The 19,862-nt window shown below is 35.8% G+C and overlaps 1 protein-coding gene across 2 annotated transcripts in view; it reads left to right on the top strand.

Annotated features, from left to right (window-relative positions):
• form3 (formin 3) overlaps positions 1-19,862 on the top strand; it is a 133,689-nt gene that overhangs the window by 50,659 nt on the left and 63,168 nt on the right. The window contains exon 2 of one of the 2 annotated variants that reach the window (XM_065353543.1): positions 2,822-2,907. In XM_065353543.1, the coding sequence (XP_065209615.1) occupies positions 2,841-2,907 (67 nt within the window). In that variant the 5' untranslated portion in view covers positions 2,822-2,840. Of the gene's footprint in view, positions 1-2,817; positions 2,908-19,862 lie in introns of both variants that reach the window. The other variant, XM_065353542.1, reaches the window with a different exon arrangement.

Raw genomic sequence — 19,862 nt, 5'->3', positions numbered from 1 at the left:
TTCAATTCGTTCGCGAATGATTCACCAAACATTGATTGAATGAACCGAGTTGTTCGCGAACGAGTCACTTATACAAATCAACTCGTTCGCGAATGATTCACCAAAAATTGATTAAATGAATCAATTCGTTCGCGAATGATTCACTACTGAAAATGATTCAATTCGTTCGTCAATGATTCATCGAAAATCAATCAAATGAATCGATTCGTTCACGAATGATTCCCTAAAAATTATTCAATTCGTTCGTGAATGATTCATTTTTCGTTTGCGAATGATTCACCAAAAAAAAATTGAATAAATGAATCAATTCGTTCGCGAAAAATTCGCCTATACGAATCAACTCGTTCGCAAATGACTCACTAAACTGATTCAATTCGTTCGCGAATGATTCCCTGAAAATATTTCAATTCGTTTGCGAACGATTCACCAAAAATTGATTAAATGAATCAATTCGTTCGCGATAAAGTCGTTTATACGAATCAATTCGTTCGCGAATGATTCACTACTAAAATGATTTAATTCGTTCGTTACTGATTCACCAACAATTATGCAATTCGTTCGCGAATGATTCACCAAAAATTAATTAAATTAAATGAATCGATTCGTTCGCGAATGATTCACTACTGAAAATGATTCAATTCGTTCGTCAATGATTCATCGAAAATCAATCAAATGAATCGATTCGTTCACGAATGATTCCCTATAAATGATTCAATTCGTTCGTGAATGATTCATCAAAAATTGATTTTTCATTCGCAATTGATTCACCAACAATGATTCAATTCTTTCGCGAATGATTTGCCAAAAAATTAATCAATTCGTTCGAGAATGATTCACCAACAATTGATCAATTCGTTCCCTAATGATTCACTACCGATTATTCAATTCGTTTGTGAATGATTCGCTAAAAATTGATGATTTCGTTCGCGAATAAATAATGATTCACTTAGAGATCAATCAATTTGTTCAATTGATTCACGTAGAGTTATTTAATTCGTTCGCGAATGATTCACTAAAATTGATTGTTTCGTTCGCGAATGATTCAGGCCTAGATATCAATCAATAATTCAATTTGTTCAATCGCCAATCGTTTGTAAATGTACGAGTACATCTACATACCCTACAATTTCAATATTGGGATTTTTTATTTTTCTGTCGGTTTTCATTTTCAATTTTTCCATCCCCTCCTCATATTTTTGTACCTACCTAATAAATTTGCAGCTAATTTTCGTTTCAAGTATGATGACATCTCAAGTTGATGATTCAATTCGTTCGCGAACGAGTCACTTATACAAATCAATTCGTTCGCGAATGATTCATCAAAAATTGAATAAATGAATCGATTTGTTCGCGAACGAGTCACTTATACGAATCAATTCGTTCGCAAATGATTCACTAAAAATTAATTATTTCGTTCGCGAATGATTCATCTGGAAATTGATCAATTTGTTCAATTGCCAGTCATTCGAAAATGATTCGATTCGATTCGATTGAAAACAAATCAATTCCTGTACGAATATTTCATCAAAAAGTGAATCAATTCGTTCGTAAAAGGTTTTTATTTGACGAAAAGTCGGTCTTCTCACGCATATTTTTTTAAATTCAGTACAATAAAACTCCTGCAAATAGCCTGCCTAACCACACGGTCAATTTCCCAAGTACAAGTTGCCAATTACATAATTAATTACCTATATGTAGATGAAGACTATGAGAATTAGAAATAAAAATACCAAATCATTATGATCAGAGCATACTAATGAAAGGAAAAAGCCTATAGCCACAGGTAATAAGTACAATCGTATACACAATGCACATACCATATGTGAGTAGGTAAAGTAAAGTACATACAGTACCATTTACCATAGAGTTAAGTTTAATTCTATTAATACCAGCATCGCGATCGGCTTCATCTCGTGCTACGCTATCAACTATCATCTAACCGATTCGGAATCCGAACTGAACGTGTCAAGGTTACCGTTTGAATGTTGCGGAAAGCCGCCGCCGCCGTTAACCGGTGACGTCATCGAGCAAACTCATCGGCACCTGCGCCCATCGCGGTATTGGACCTGGGCGTTAGGTTGTTCTGCAATCGATGTCGATGGCGCCATCGCATACACGAGCGAGATTTTGTTGTGACAGACGCCCCCGCGCCTTTTAAAGTCAATCGGTTGCGTACTTGCGCTCTAGCTGGCTAATTCGTCAAAAAAAAACACACAACGAAACCGGTTCCAGGTGTGCATTTTTCGACTACTTCGCTATTCACGATGCTCCGATGACAGCTCGAAAGCTCGATTGATTCGGAGAAATCGTCGCGTTGTGCTTTCAACACGTGTCGGTGTCGGTGTCGCCGTAATCGTTCTTCATTCAACACCATCTTTTTTTTTCTCACTTCGAAGCAAGCTGCAGGGCTTGGGCGATATGATGAGGCTGCGTATTCTCGTATCAATGGAAGAGTTATGCGTGTACTTTCTGCCTTCACTGACAGGTGTGAGAAGTTGCACTATTCAAATTCAGCTCGCGAGAGTATCAAGGTGTGATTTTTTTTTTCTTCGCGAATCAAAAGCGTCGTGCAGAGCTTTACTATTTGTTGTATTTTGGCAGCAGCTGCCATACACAATTCGACAATACACCTTCCGCCAGCGACAAAATGTTTCTTTATTGTTTTACTATATCGATTAATGGCGGGTGTACATATTACGTGTAGGTAGAAACAGGTAGATGTACAAGTAGTCCATTCATACGCAATATACCTATACAGCCTATTTACATGCATTGCATTATTAATTAAAAACTTTTGTGTTTTGTTTTTCGTTTCAGATAGATCACCACCAGAGTTGCCGATGGAATCCAGAATAGGACTGGATTACATCGTCGAAAATGTCGATTACACCGCCAAACTCGCCAAAGGTAAGTTGTTATAGCCAGCCACTTACATATCTTTTCAATCAACATTCACAAATTTATATATGTTGAGCGGCCACGTCGAGTGAAATCATAATTTTACCTCATGTTTTATGCCTTCATACACATAATGCGACATTTTGTGGTTTTTCTGAAACTATTCGTGACCACAAATTAAATCAAAAATTTGCGTAGAGATTCTTCGTCCTTTCAATATCAACACGCATCGTTATCATCTAACGCTATCACTTATTTTCTTTTTGAAAGATCATCCATCACCAAATTTACATTTCAATTAATCAATGATCAATGTTTGGCCACTTGAGCGTACAATCAATCAATATTCGTCTCATCGTGAGGATATCCGTCTTCAGTCTTCTAGTAAGGTCTTTGATGCACCATTACTTACTCCTTTATTAATTATGAAGTATTTACACGTTCATTTTATTCAGAAAACGTTTGGCGAAGAATTTCTTGCTTATTTTCAAATAAGTATTCAGCAGGTGGGCAACAATGCTTTCGTTCTTCGGTATGGTGGTGGGTGTTGTGAGAAGGGGTGACGATATGATACAAAGCATTGTGGGTATTTTGGATCAATTAATTCCGTTTTCATATTTTAGAGCACATAAATTGGTGTTTCATGAAGAGAAGAGAATAATTATGCAATTTGAAGACTGGTCAGACGTGATACTAACAGAATGGAAATCGTTCATAGTTGAACTAAAAATTGTATAAAAAATTCCGCGAAACTCTATTCATGATTATTCAGAGGATTCCAAATGGAAAAATCGCGCGCATTCCCCAAAAATTCGTCCGGAAATGATTAGCGATCAATAAACCTCAATCACGTATTAATCATTTTTTAAGATTTCACAAAGGTTTGTCATTTTCCCCAACTTTTTCAAAACTTTTTCAATGTTTTTTTTTCTTCTTTTTTTTTACCAATTTCGATGGTTTTTTACAAAAATTTAGCAGTCATTTTGATTTTTAATAATTATTTTAAATCAATTTTTGTGCTATCTTACGCTATTCTGAAGGTGTTTTCTTCAATTTTACTTCAATTTATGATACATTCCGATGTTTCAATCATTTTCCCAATGATTTTGATTAATTTTATGGATATTTTAATTTTGTTCCTTCTCTGCTAAATTTTTGAAATTTTTCTATTTTTCAATTTTCAATTATTTTACACTATTTGATATTTTTTTCAAATTTGCACTTGTGATAAAATCTCTGATTTTAATGAATTTCTCTGCAATTATGAGAACATTTTAGAACGATTTGATTACAATTTTTTCAAGCTTTTCAATGAATTTTTCACCAATTTAACTGGTTTATTTCGGTTAAATTCGTAATGTTTCGAATTTTGATGATCTTTTTGAAAAGTTTGTTTCAATTTGAGACAGATGCTGAATTTTTTGCAACTTTTCCGGCAATTTTAAGGAATGTTTGTTGACATTTTGAATGATTTTTCAATATTTTACCAAAGTTTGGCGATTTTTTTCAATTTTAATAATCAAATAAAGCGATCATTCTATTTTGCTTTATTTTGTTGATATTTTTCTTTCAATTTCGTTTCAATTTAAAATAAATTCCCTCATTTTTATTAATGGGCCATTCCATGCCAAATCGTCGGATTTTTGCACGAGGGGTCTTCGATTTTTTTCAAATTCAAATCATGTGTAGAGGTCATCAAATAATGACGAATGACGCAAACCGGTCATTTTTTCGATTTTTTTTGACGGAGCTGTGGCGTTTCAAAGTTCTGCAAAATGGCCGAAAATGGAAAATTTCAGTTGCAAATTGCTCCGGTTGTACGTAGTATATAATTTTGAACTTTTTTTTTCAAATTGTAGTACTTTGAGAGGGTAATCGACGAATGATGTCAAAATCAGTGTTGCCACTTTTAAACACCTAAAAAAATCGATTTAAAAACTTCTAATTTAAATATAACCACGATGTCCTCCAGTAAAAATTCTGAAAAATTCTCAGTTTTAGTCCTTTTTATGTAGAATAACATATCAAACTAGACAGCTAAGCAAAGCTTAGCTGCAAAGTGTGCGTAGCTAGCTGCCTTTTCTACAGCTATAACCGTTATTACATCTAGGTAGTGCATAAGTGAATCAACCATGTCACAGTGATGAGAATTTTTGAAACTCTCACTGCTTCAAAATAATAATTGTTTTTCAGTGTTTTCATATTTTCCGAATTACAATAGGTATTTCAGAATAATTTATAAGCTTGTATTGCTTCTAAATTAAGAAATTTCTAGTTGTTTTTCATAGTTTGCATTGTTTTAACATTTACAAAATTTCAAATCGATTTCCCGAATTCCCCATCGCTACAATTTCATAAAGTTTTCAATAAATTTTCAGAATTTTGCATTGCTGCTGAGTTAGGAAATTTGCAATCAATTTTTAGAATTCACATTGCCTCTAAATAGTCAAATTTTGAATAATTTTTCAGAATTCTTATTGTCTTTGAATTAAAAAATTTCAAATTCAATTTTCAAGTTCATATTGTCCACAAATTGTAGAACGTTTACTCAATTTTTGGAATTTACATTGCCTCCAATTTTTCAGAATTCTCATCTTCTTCATAAATATTACAATACTTATTTCATATAATTTTCAAGTTCACATTATCTGCAACTTACAGAACTTTTAATCAATTTTTGGAATTCTCAGCGTCTCTAAATACAAATTTTCATATTATTTTTTTTAGAATTTCCATTGTCTTCAAATTTATAAATTTTCAAACCAATTTTCAGAACTTGCTTTTTATTCTAAATTAAGAATTAAATCTTATAAAATATGTTAAGAATTTGCATTGCCTCTAAATTACACGAAAAAAATATGGGTAATTTTTACAAAAAAATTTAACTAAATACTGGTATTTAGTACAATTAAGTACCAGATCCCATTCAATAATTTTTACTGTAATCGTATAGTAAAACTTATCATTTTAATAAATTTTGCTATAGGTACCAATAGTAAAAATCATTTTGTTTTAATAATTTTTACTAAATCATGATAATAAAAATTACATGTTTCAATTGTACAAAAATTAGTTTAATTACTCACTTTGAAGTAATTTTTAAATTATAGGTAAGTAAAAAGTTGAAAATTATTCATGTCAAGGTAATTCTTACTTTATACTTATGGCTATAGGTAGACAAAAAATTAATGAAATGAATTTTTAGTTAGCAAATGATATCATAATTCATAACTCAGTTTCAGCATTATTTTTGCCCCATTACCATGTACTACAATGTACTACATAGTAACTCCAAAGCATTTACCTATCCAATTTTCCTACGAAAAATCCGTCACCTACCTACTTACCTCACAGGGATTCGAACCTGGGTCCCTAAATTCCCTATTCCTACCTACATGCCCTAACCACTCAGCCACAACTTTGCTACGAGGGTTAGGGCATTAAAATAATATATTTGTTTGGTAAACGCCCCACCAAACCACGCCCACTTGGAATTTACAGCTAACAGACTGGGGGTGTAACAGGGTACAATGAAACACAGCTGGTGATGGAATAGACTGGGGGTATAGCAGGGTACAATGAGCGGCAGGTGTTCTACAAGTCCCCTTTCCCTTTTTTAGGATTTAATGCATTAAAATAATGAACTAAAATTGCAATTACTCAGCAATTACCCATCCGAATTGAATGGAAATTAATCTATTCCCTCCGCCTTAATGATTCTCAAATGGTGTCCAATAGGTACAAAAAACGGTTGGATAGCTTAAGAGAACATTCAGTTCCAATAAAATTTCATTTCTCAAAGCGAAACCAATAGTGTGCTACGCACACTAAAAATTGGAGGGGCCTTGTTTTTCATTTTCGAGAAAAAAAATTTACAAGTTTTACAATTGTTGCAAAAGTACCATCAGAAACCTAAAAATTGAAAATTTTTGCATTTTTAAAATATTTTACCAATGTGTAGACAAATGTGTGAAAAAAATCCCCCTCCCCCCCAATTTGTCAACAAATTGACGAAAAATGCAGATATTTCGCTCTTAAAATAAAATTATAGCACGAAAAATGGAACTTACTTGGTAAAAAAAAAAAATGAAAAATTCGAGAAAACACTCCACGTGTCTCTAAAAATCTTGAAAAAGTTTTTCAAAAACGTTACCAGAATTTTGTGACGCCCTAAAAAATTGCAGAGAAATTAACCCAAAAATGGCAGAATTTATTACATGATAGCAAAATTGCTTAAAAGTAGAGAAAATCAAAAACGTGCTAAAATGTGTCATAATTCTTGTAAAATTGGGGATAAATTCCTGAAAAATAGAAGAATTTTCATAGAAACTTCCTGAAACATTGAAAAATTTTCAAAAAATTGGCAAAATTTTCGTAAAAATACTGGAAAAGTAGCATAGTGAGATGAAAATAATGCAGAATAAGTAATCCAAAATGTGGCTGAAAAATGAAAAATTGAAAAAAATGATGAAATCCAACAGAAAACCAGAAAAATTGACAAAAAATATGCTACACTTAAGAGAAAAATTTGAGCCCCAAAAATTATGGCTGAAAAATGAAAAATTGAAAATAATACCGAAAACCAACAGAAAACCAGAAAAATTGGCGACAAAAATTCATTAAAAAATGAAAAAATTGAATTCAAAGCGTTTGTATAATTTCTGAAAAATGCAGGATAAGTAACAAAAATTTCGGGACCCATCACAAATTGAAACAAAATTGAAGGAAAAAGTATCAAAACGGTGAGAATGAAAAAATAGTGGAAGAACAAGGAGGGGGGGGGTGATGCGGGAAGTTTGGCAGAAAACCTGAAAAATCTGACTATTTGCACCTCACTTCTTAAACTTGAACCAATTTCTGTCTAATTTTGTAGGTTTTCTGTCAACTTTCCGCAATTTTTCAATTTTTTTCGACAGTATTTTCATCATTTTCCATCGTTTTGATATTTTTTTTTTCAACATTGTTTCAATTTGTGATAGATTCTGCAATTTTTGTTACTTACTTATCTTGAACTTTTTCAAAATTTTTCAGAAGTTTTGTGATTTTGTAATTTTGTTTAGGTATTTATTCAATGACTTTATTTTGTCAATTTTTCATTTTTCAACTAACAAGGGAACCTCTCGAGGTGTCCGCCTCCGATTTGAACGGGACCTCGATTTTTGGAAAGAGCATGTTCTAAAACCCCCCAAAATCAAAATTTTCAGCTGCTCAAGTTAATTTTTCGATTTTTGGCAAATTTTTGAAAATCCAAAATTGACCATTTTGGTGATTTATGCTTTTTAAAAAAAGTACGTACTTGATCAGTAAAAATGTTCAAAATAAGTCCTAAAACTGATATTAACCCCCCAAATCCAGATTTCGCCATTTCTAGCCATTCTGTAGCCTCCAGTGGTACTTTTCAATTTCTCCAGAATTTTGAATTTGCTCCAGAAGGCGTGAATATGAAGTTGGGCAGCTAAGAATCGAGTTGTGTGTTATACTCGACCTGTTCAGCGAATTTATTCACATTTGAGCCGATTCTGGAGGGGACACCTCAAGAGTGGGTTTTTGACCAGCTTCTTTCATAATAAAAATATCCAAAAATTAAAGGGAGGCCCAAGAAATCCTGGAAATGGCGAAATTTGCTCTCGTGTGGTTAATTAATGACAAAATACAGCGATTATGTTTATTTTGAAAAAAAACTGGTCAAAAAACCACTCTTGAGGTGTCCGTTCCAGAATCGGCTGAAATGTGGGTAAATTCGTTAAACAGGTCGAGTATAACACACAATTCGATTTTTAGCTGCCCTACTTCATATTCACGCCTTCTGCAGCAAATTCAAAATTCTGGAGAAATTGAAAAATCGCACTGGAGGCTCCAGAATGGCTGAAAATGGGGGAACCCGGCCTCAGGGTGTTTGTTGTGTTCAAAATACAGCGATTCGCGCAAATTTCGAAAATTTCCTCGCAAACGGTAAAGTTTTGATTTTTTTGGATTTCTTAATATGAAAAAAACTGGTCAAAAAACCACTCTTGAGGTGTTCCTCCCAAAATCGACTCGAATGTGGATAAACTCGTTAAACAGATCGAGTATAACACACAACTCGATTTTTAGCTGCCCAAGTGCCCAACTTCATATTCACACCTTCTGGAGCAAATTCAAAATTCTGGAGAAATTGAAAAATACCGCTGGAGGCTCCAGAATGGATGGAAATGGCGAAATTTGGATTTGGGGGGTTAATATCAGTTTTGAGGCTTATTTTGAACATTTTTACTGATCAAGTACGTACTTTTTTTTAAAAAAAGCATAAATCACCAAAATAGTCAATTTTGGATTTTCAAAAATTCGCCAAAAATCGAAAAATGAACTTGGGCAGCTGAAAATTTGGATTTGGGCGTTTTAGAACATGCCCTTTCCAAAAATCGCGGTCCCGTTCAAATCGGAGGCTGGCACCTCAAGAGGTTCCCTTGTCAGATACATATTTTATCCATTTTGATATCGTTACAAGGTCTAGAATTCTTTTTTCAAATTGGCACTCCTATTCTTTAAAAATCCAAAAATGTCCTTTGGCGCCTGAAATTTTGTTCACGAAGGTTTTTAACATGTTCTTTTGATCCAGCTCTGTTTCGTTCAACTCCAAATCGGAGTACGACAGTTCAAAACGTTCTTTATTTATTAGGAATATGAAAACTTGGAAATTTTATCCACCAGATTTGCCTCCGTCTCGAAATACGAGTAGTTGGTAGGTATTGCTTCCTGCTCAATGTGAATATGAGATATGTAGTACAAATGGCGTATAGGTAGATAGACACATTGAGATGCACTGAGGTATGAGGTGCGATAGCATGTGAGGTAAAACCGCGTGACAAGTTCACAATATATACGTACACCTCGAAGCGTTTGCCAATTCATCAATTCGCGTATACCTTGCTAAAACAACGATCGGTATTTTACTCGTATTCTCTGACAAATTATCGGTCGTAAGTATAGAGAAATGAGATGATGTTGAAAGGACACACCGCGCTGTGTTTTGTGTTGTTTGTGTTCACTGTTCAATATAGCTACCTACAGATTGTATTGTAGTATGTGGCATACATAGTCGTATACATGTGCCAGAAAGAGAGCTCCTCTACATCGACCCAGTTCACCTACTACATGTGTTACATGTACTAGCTTTGTACGTATGTATTTGTGCCGTGATGTGAGGTGTATTAGCGATCATCAATAATTCATTAGTTCGCAACTGTCAGCACTCCGCAATCCGGGGCAGGTAATTTCGCTATGCACCCTATGCCTATGCCATGCATGTCCTTGCTGTTTCATGTACATATAGGCATCTTGAGAAGGTAGGGTACTACGAGTATGTTCGGTTTGTAATGTTTTAGTCGCTCATACTGTCCATATAGATTCGTTTAGCACCGAAGTGAATCAGTAAATTGTAATCCAAGACACAAAATGTAAAACTGTTCCATGAAAAACAATCTCAATGTTAGTGACCTTTAGTCTCGGAAGGGGAGATGAGCAGAAGTAAAAAAGCTCAAAATAAGTTATATGAAAAAGGCATTGGAAGTAAAAAAGTAAAAAAGTCTCAAAAGTTCAAAAATCGAAACCCCATCCCAACATCTTACCTACTCCACAAAAAAATTACAGTCGCTTAAAATTGACAACTGGAATTTTTCCAAAAGTGAAAAATCATGGCAACTTTTTTGCTTCAGAAAAAAACCCCGAGTGAGTCGAGCAGTAAACTTTGAATGGCCCCATTTTTAAAATCAAAAAATGAAACCTTATTCTGCAACACAGCTGCTGAAAAATGTGCTAATGAGCTTTTCATTGATCCTTGTGAGCATTTTTTTGTGATTCAGTTTGCTCCCACCCTCTCTCAAGTTGTTGGTTTTAATGGAAAAAGTTTCCTGAAAATTGCACCCCTCCCCTTCCCCACCAATTGAAATAAAGTCGAGCCAACGAGCTCCTAACTGCTCAAGAAATCCAAAAATGAGCATTTCATAGTTTTTATTCTCACTTTTCTTTCCCAACAGGGAGAAAAGTTGAAATTTGACCCCCTCAAAAAAAAACGAAAACTCAAAAAATTGAAATTTTTATCCACATGGAAATTTCACCTCGCCTCGAAAAATAAAAAAGATCGTTTTTACATACGAATTTAATTTTTCGTGGATTTGCCTTATTTTCATCAGAAAACCATTACTGGGAGATCAACACAACTACTGGGGACACCAAAGGAACTTTTTTTTAAAAATGGGAATATTCGAAAAAATTTTAACACTCCTAGTCATTGAACTTGAAAAAAAATATCGACTAAAATTCAATTTTTTTCACTTTTCGTGCTTCTATCGGAGGTCAACATTGTTTAAGGGTTCGAGGGAGATCATTTTTTCAGGTATCAGAATTGAACTTTGAAAACAAATTTTAAGACCATTTTTTACCAAAAAAAAAAGGCTAAAAAAGGACCTTAATACTATCGATTTCTAGATGTTTTGACCCAATATCAACAAAATTATTTTATTTGCTATACAAATTGAAAAAAAAATCACCTGCAAAAATTTCAAGTGCTAAAGTGCCTTTTTCGATATTTGGTGAATTTTTGAAAATCAAAATTTAGGCCAAAAATGAGGGAGAAAAAAATCAAAATTTTACCAAATTGACCTAGAAAGCTGAAATTTGAGATACACCCTATTTTCGACTTGCCAAATCGATTGGAAACTGTTTCAAAGCGTTTTGAGCAGTTCTGGAGCCTCCAGCAGATTTTTGAAACTTGAAATCCCCACAAAATTTCATCAAAATAATGGAGTTGGAAACCGAAATTCATTCTGCAAACTAATTCCAATGCGCTAAGAAAGTTAACTGCAGGTACATAGATTTCAAGTCGTTTTGAAACCTCCAGCGAGTTTTTGAAAATTCCTGGAGTCTGCTGCAGATTTTTGAAACTTGAATTTCCACGAAATTTCATCATCATCAATAATGCAGTTGGAAGGCCGAACTTCATTCTACATAAAAACTAACTTCAATGTTGCACCGGTGGATCGACCGGTGGGAGGAGGTGCAATAGATCCTTATGCGCCCCCCCTCACTAATAGACCAAGCAGATCTTGCCATTGTGATCAATTCTTTTGGAATGGGAAACTTTTTTTTAAGCTGAGGAAAAATCATAAAAATTAGGACCTAAAAAGGACTTTCGGGGGGGGGGCTGTCAAGGACCAAGATTGAAAAAAAAACACCACTTGCGATGCCTTTTTATTTGACGCGGGGTGTGCAGGAAGGGGGTTATTTCGAAAATTTTTGGGAAAATAGGGGAAATTTTTAATTTACTGACTTTGAACAATTTTCCAATTTTTTTTCAATTTTTGAACGGACCAACATTTTTGTAGAACTGAAGAAAGTTTTTTCTCAAATAGGATGTAGAAGAAGTCTGACACAGATATGGACAATTTTTGGGTGAATGGGATTCTCTCATTTTTTGGGGGGCTCCACAATTCTTTTTGAACTTCTACTTTGAGGGATGTGGGCGAGTGCAAAAAAGCTACATTTTGAAAAACTAAAAGTCATCCTAGTCTTTCAAATCCCTAAAATCTTACATGAAATCAATTTTTTTTTTTTTGGTAAACTCCTCGGTCGCACAAGGCGCCGAGGGTTTAATTTATTTAAAAAGAAAAAACAATCTTAATCTTAGGGTTACTCATATTAACTATTCTATATATAATCTATACCTTCACCCCAAGATTAAGACGAGGGACGGGAAGGGGAATGGGAGGGAGAGTGAGACGGATCGTCCACCCTGACCCAGACCCCTAGGCGGTTGCCTAAGGCTCAATCTCTGCCAAGCTCCAGGAGTCGTTATTCACGCATACCTGTCTGACAGCAGACTGGGCCCCCGACCCATCTCTGGGGGAAGTTTGAAGGGGGAGTGATTTTGCCTAGGGGTGATCCCAACAAGTTGGGGCCCCTAGTTAAAAGATCGTGAGTACATTGGGATATTTGTGGGGCGGTCAGCGCACTTGCTGCTTGCTTCTCACCGACCACCCACAATGAAGATTGCTATGTTTTTCTATGCTACTCTAATGCTACTAAATACAATTTTAGATATCTTGATCCAGGACTGTCTTCAAACTCGCGACTTCTGGATGTTTGGATAGCTCTTTTTGATTTTTGGATATTGATATTTTTGGGGATTAATAAAAAAGAAAGATATTATAAAAAGAAAAAGTATAAAAAATGAAAAATGAAAAAGTACAATATTTACAGTTATTTTAGTTATTTACATTAAGTATTTTGAGTTTATCAGGCCATATCTAGACAAACTAAATTACACCTGAAACCCTAGTTACAAAACATTTACATAAATATGTATATATAAGGTGGAGGGTGTCTATTTATAATTTATCAGCACCAACCACCTCTTACAAATTAAATATAAAAAAGGTATTTATTTACATCTTAAAGCTAGTGTCTAAATTGGGAATCAGGCCGTCGCTTGGTACTGGCTACACATATCTTCTTGATTGGGTGTAGACTCTGACTGTAATCGGAGAGTTCTTGAAAAACTCCATTATTGCATGTCTCACAAGATTCCAATCCATTTCATCCAGTCCGCAGCCCAACCTGGGTATAGCCAGCATCTTGATTTGCAGTTCTATACATTTTTGGACGAGGTTTTTCAATGTTATAAGGAAGTCCCTCTTTGTAGGTTTGTCTTTATACCTTTCTTTCGTTACCATATAAAGCACGAAGTTGGTTGTTTTTTGACCATCAAGTTTCCCTTCTTTCCTGGTTTCTACTACCTCCCATACCAACGCCCCCCGCTTCCTCAGGGTGTCCCTATCGCCGAATTTCCTAGAAATTTGCTTCGCCACACCCTGAGTCATCTGGAAGTCGGCACTGACACAATGTGCCAGCGTGTATTTCGGAAAGCAGACAAGCAGATCCTCTTCGATTTCCTCCAGCGTGAAGACACCGTTGGAAGTTGTCACCAACTCCCCCCCAGCTTCCCTTCCGGATTTTCTCGTTAAGTTCCTGTTCTTTTTTATCTAATATGGTTTTGACTTCAGCTGGAGTTGATGGGGCGGCTTCCAGGTACTCCTTGTATGGGAGTAGGACAGCCACCGCCGCCAGCCCGGCTGGTCTAAAGAATCTTTCTTTTACTGCCCTAAGAACTAGGTATTGCATCGGCTCTATTAGCTTGTGATGGTAAAAAAGTAGTGTAAAGGGATGTCCCAACTCCCCCACTAACGATAAGCTGTTCCAGGGCTCTATCTGCAATCCTACTACCCTCATTTTGGTGATCAATATCGTCGAAATATTTCCCTAATATTGACTGGGGGCTAATAGGATTGTCTTTTTTGGTAGGTTTTCTAGCGTGGTCATAGGTGTTCTTGACAGTTGTAACCCTGTGGAAGATGTCCTCCAGCGTTTTGTTGTTTTCGTGCGGTCCTTGAGGCATATATATTTTTCCGGCAACCAGCACCCCGGGGGGGGGGGGGAACCCCCAAAGTCCAGCGGATTTTCTCTGACCACCGGTCGCGAAGCATCATACCTTTCGGCACTTATCAACACGGCGGTCGTCATGGCGCCACTGGGCTCCAGGTTGGTATCTCGGTCATATTCAGAGGCCCAACAGCTCATAAATCATTTTCATGGGCATCTAATCGAGTGATTTCCATAGATCCCGTGTGAATTGACCTCAATTCTTCAAAGGTGGTGGATCTTTGGTGAATAGGTTCTACCTTGTGGAATTTTTGAACTATAACTTTCAAAATTTTCGTTGGTATTACAAGAATGTGCAAATTTTATAAGATTTCAGCATCACTTTGCTATTTTGGAATCAGTAAATGAAAAAAAAAACTCGACTTTTGAAGTTTCACAACGTTTCCATCCTTATTTTTATCAACGCTCAAAAATTATTATTCAAATTAACTCTTTTCTCTCTGGCATATGCTGGATAGAATCACGCATTATATAAATTTCTGGCATTCTCTCTCGCTCTCGCCTCCTCATTTCTGTAGGTTGCTGGAAAGCTGTATATTTCAAGATTTGACTTCGTATAGCTAATAATTTTTGACTTTAATCTGGCGCTACATCTGTCTCTTTCTGTTGTTTATCCAAAAGCACACATAATAACGAACACGAACCAACACCGAACAGTGTGAATTAATAAAATCAAGAATATTCGCCTTATCACGGAGGTACGATCGCAGCGAAACATAATACAGCACACAGTGTTTCCAAAAACGTGACACTTTGTTGTTATCGATCGCACAGTTTCGGCGGCGGCTTCTTTTTATAAATATAAAATTGAGTAATAGGTAAGTATACTCGACGTGAAATAATATTAGCTGCGATAATTTCGTAGCGCGAATGAAAAATTTCGCCAAAAAAAAAATTACCAACGACGAAGACGACGACGTTGTTGGTAATCATACTCGCGTGTATTAGAGAACCGGTTCACTGCGCGGCGAACCAAAGGATTAAGCCGGATAATGAATGTAATGTATGGAGTGAATTACATACACACGCACAGCTCGAGACTTCACTAATACGTAATGAGTATAGTACGAAATATCATTAAGAAAAACTCCACAACAACTCGCCCTAGCAGCCAAAGTTTCGCGTGTAGTGGGTATTTTTATGCGTGTGTGGCGTGGTCTGGTAGGTAAAGGTATAAGATAGAAGGTATTATCACTGTAGGTTAGGTGTACCTTACCTACCTTACAGTAAACGTGTACGTGCTGTATAATATGCGGCTAATACGCCGGTCGCCGTGGTGGTAGTATTTGTATACTCTGCACGCTACATCGGGCAAAATTTACGACTTTTCGAGACTTTTTTTTGACGTACTATACTCTTGCGAAGGACGTTTTAATTAATTACTTTAACGCTTAATTAACACGCCGCACTGCCTTGCCACTCCTTCGTAACCGCAGAAGAAATGGCTGTATGTAAAATAGTATTCGTAAAAAAGCCAATGAAAACGAGAAGACGCACGCTGAGCAGTGAGCAGTCGAAAAGACCTACGTGATCGGTATGTTCGGTACTCTGATCACGTTAATGGCCTCTAAATTTGATAATTCCTCCGAATGTTCGATTAGCTTAGTATACGTTTACGAAAACAACAGATTTATTCCTCGTCTTATCGCCAATGACGACAGTTTGCGAAAAAATGTCACTTAATATGACTTCTTGAAGACATTTTCTATAATCGTCGACAATGGGTGCACAATGGGCAATTCTTACAACGTTTTGATGAGTTTCTGTGCTATTTCGTTTCATTTTCAATTCACCAAAAAATTGAAAAATCGATTTCATCTGAAGTTTTGAAACGAGTTTGGTGTTGTTACTTTTTGGAAGTTTCAAATGGAGGTGTTAAGTCTAAAAAGATCAGCATATGGCAATACAGAAACAATTTCACCCACCCCCACCCCTCCCCAGATCCTCTGAAACAGCTTTTTTCTTGAAAAAGACATCCTAAAGAACATTTTAAAGCAAACTTGCCAAAAAAAAACTGACTTTACAAACAAAATGGCGGCCATATATGATTGACTTGTTGACCGAAATTGCAGCTTTTGCATTATAACATAGGACTCGCACGAAATTTTTTGAACTGGACACAGCTAGATCGAAAGAGCATGCAAAAATTTAACACCAGCCAAAATTTCAAGTGCTTAAGTTCATTTTTCGATTTTTGGTAAATTTTTAAAAATTAAATTTGAGCCAAAAATGAGGAAAAAAAATCAAAATTTTACCAAATTGACCTACAAAGCTGAAATTTAGCATATACCCTATTTTCGACCTGCCGAATCGATTGGAAACGGTTTCAAACCATTTTGAGCAGTTCTGGAGCCTCCAGCAGATATTTTAAACTTGCGATTTCCACAAAATTTCATCAAAAGAAGTTGGAAAATCCGCAATTTACGATGCACTCCAACTTAAACACGGTATTAAGTCGACTACCGGCGAGTTTAAGTCGTATTGAAGCCTCCAGCGACTTCTTGAAAATTCTTGGAGCCTCCAGTAGATTTTTGAAAAATGAAATTTTCACAAAATTTCATTAAATGCAGTTGAAAAGCCCAAATTTATTCTGTAAACTAATTTCGATACGCTATGAAGTCGACTATAGGTGGGTTCAAGCCATTTTGGAGCCTCCAGCGACTTTTTGAAAGTAATTTTGAACCTTCCCGCTACTATTTGAACCTTCATGGCCTATGGGTTTTTTCGAATTCGGTGTACTATGCAGTGCGGCATATGACAATAGGAGTAATTGCACCCCCCCCCCCCGATCCTCCAGGACAACTTTTTTCTTAAAGGGGACATCCTAAGGAACATTTTAAAGCAAACCTGCCCAAAAAAAAGTTGGCCTTACTTACAAAATGGCGGCCATTTTGATTGACAGGTCAGCCGAAATCGCAGATTTTGCGTTTCAACATAGGACTTGCACGAAATTTTTCAAACTTTACAAAGGTAGATCGAAAGATGATGCAAAAATTTATCACCTGTCAAAATTTCAAGTGCTGAAGTGCGTTTTTCGATTTTTGGTGAATTTTTGAAAATCGAATTTAGGCCAAAAATGAGGGAAAAAATCAAAATTTTACCAAATTGACCAAGATAGCTGAAATTTGAGATATACCCTATTTTCGACATGCCAAATCGATTGAAAACGGTTTCAACCCGTTTTGAGCAGTTCTGGAGCCTCCAGCAGATTTTTGAAACTCGAAATTCCCACAAAATTCCATCAAATTGGAGTTGAAAAGCTAAAATTTATTCTAAAAACTAATTTCAATACGCTACGAAGTACTGCAGGTGAATTTCAAGTCGTTTTGGAGCCTCCAGCAACTTTTTGAAAGTTCTTGAAGCCTCCAGCAGATTTTTGAAACTTTAAATTTTCACAAAATTTCATCAAATGTAGATGGAAAGCTGAAATTTACTCTACACTCAGTCATTTGAGGGCCTTTGTGAAAATTTGAAGTTTCAAAAATCTGCTGGAGGCTCCAGTAATTTTCAAAAAAGTCGCTGGAGGCCCTCAAATGACTTGAACTCACCACCTGAAGTCGTCTTCAGAGAGTGTTAAAATTGGAGTGTAGAGTAAATTTCAGCTTTCCATCTTCATTTGATGAAATTTTGTGAAAATTTAAAGTTTCAAAAATCTGCTGGAGGCTTTAGGTATTTTCAAAAAGTTGCTGGAGGCTCCAAAACGACTTGAAATTCACCTGCAGTACTTCGTAGCATATTGAAATTAGTTTTTAGAATAAATTTTAGCTTTTCAACTCCAATTTGATGGAATTTTGTGGGAATTTCGAGTTTCAAAAATCTGCTGGAGGCTCCAGAACTGCTCAAAACGGGTTGAAACCGTTTTCAATCGATTTGGCATGTCGAAAATAGGGTATATCTCAAATTTCAGCTATCTTGGTCAATTTGGTAAAATTTTGATTTTTTCCCTCATTTTTGGCCTAAATTCGATTTTCAAAAATTCACCAAAAATCGAAAAACGCACTTCAGCACTTGAAATTTTGACAGGTGATAAATTTTTGCATCATCTTTCGATCTACCTTTGTAAAGTTTGAAAAATTTCGTGCAAGTCCTATGTTGAAACGCAAAATCTGCGATTTCGGCTGACCTGTCAATCAAAATGGTCGCCATTTTGTAAGTAAGGCCAACTTTTTTTTAGGCAGGTTTGCTTTAAAATGTTCCTTAGGATGTCCCCTTTAAGAAAAAAGTTGTCCCGGAGGATCGGCGGGGCGGTGCGATTACTCCTGTTGTCATATGCCGGACTAATAGTCTGAAACATATTTTTGTCCATCGAAGGCAGATTTCAAGTCGTTTTAGAGTCTCCGGCGAATTTTTGGAAATTACCGGAGACTAGCAGATTTTTGAAACTTGAAATTTCCAATTTTTTGAAAGACAGAAATTTCTGAAAAGCCGCTGGAGGCTCCAAAACGGATTGAAACTGTCTGCACTCTTCAATCCACCTCGGAATAATGTCAAAAATTGAGTGTGTGTAAACTGAATTTCATCTTTCTACCTCAAACGGAGGCGGAAGTGCAAATTTTCAAAGAAGTATGAAAATCTCTAGACAAAAATATGTTTCAGACTGGAATACACCGATTTTGAAAAAAATGACGGGTACCTTATTGGCCATGAAGTTCCAAAAAGTAGCCAGGAACTTCTAAACGACTCGAATCCACCTTCAGTCGACTTCATAGCGTATTGAAATTGGTTTGCAGAGTAAATTTCGGCTTTCTAAAACCGTTTATAAAATTTTGTGAAAATTTCAAGTTTCAAAAATCTGCTGGAGGCTCCAAAATAACTTGAACCCGTCTGCAGTCGACTTGATTGCGTGTTGAATTTCGAGTGTAGAGTGAATTTTGGATTTCCAACTCTGTTTGGTAAAATTTTATGGAAATTTTGAGCATTGAAAAATCTGCTGGAGGCTCCAGTAATTACCAAAAAATCGCTGGAGGCACCAAACGACTTGAAACCTACCTGCAGTTGACTTCATAGCGTATCGAAATTAGTTTACAGAGTGAATTTCGGCTTTCCAACTGCGTTTGATTAAATTTTGTGGAAATTTCAAGTTTCAAAAATCAACTGGAGGCTGAAAGAATTTTCAAAAAGTCGCTGGAGGCTCCAAAATGACTCAAACTCATCAGCAGTCGACTTGATAACGCGTGTAAGTTGGAATGCATCGTAAATTTCGAATTTCCATGACGAAATTTTGTGGGAATTTCAAGTTTAAAAAATCTGCTGGAGTCTACAGAACAGTTGAAAACGGTTTGAAACTGTTTCCAATCGATTTGACGGATCGAAAATAGGGTTTATGATAAAGTTTTGATTTTTTTCTCATTTTTGGCTTCAATTTGATTTTCCAAAATTCACCATAAATCAAATAATGCACTTTAGCACTTTAAATTGTTGCTGGTAATATTGACCTGGAAAGCTGAAATTTGAGATTATCTTTGACCTGCCAAATCGATTGGAAGCGG

Source organism: Planococcus citri, chromosome 2 (assembly GCF_950023065.1).
Source record: "Planococcus citri chromosome 2, ihPlaCitr1.1, whole genome shotgun sequence".
Lineage (NCBI taxonomy): Eukaryota > Metazoa > Arthropoda > Insecta > Hemiptera > Pseudococcidae > Planococcus > Planococcus citri.
This window is presented reverse-complemented; position numbering and strand designations above follow the sequence as displayed.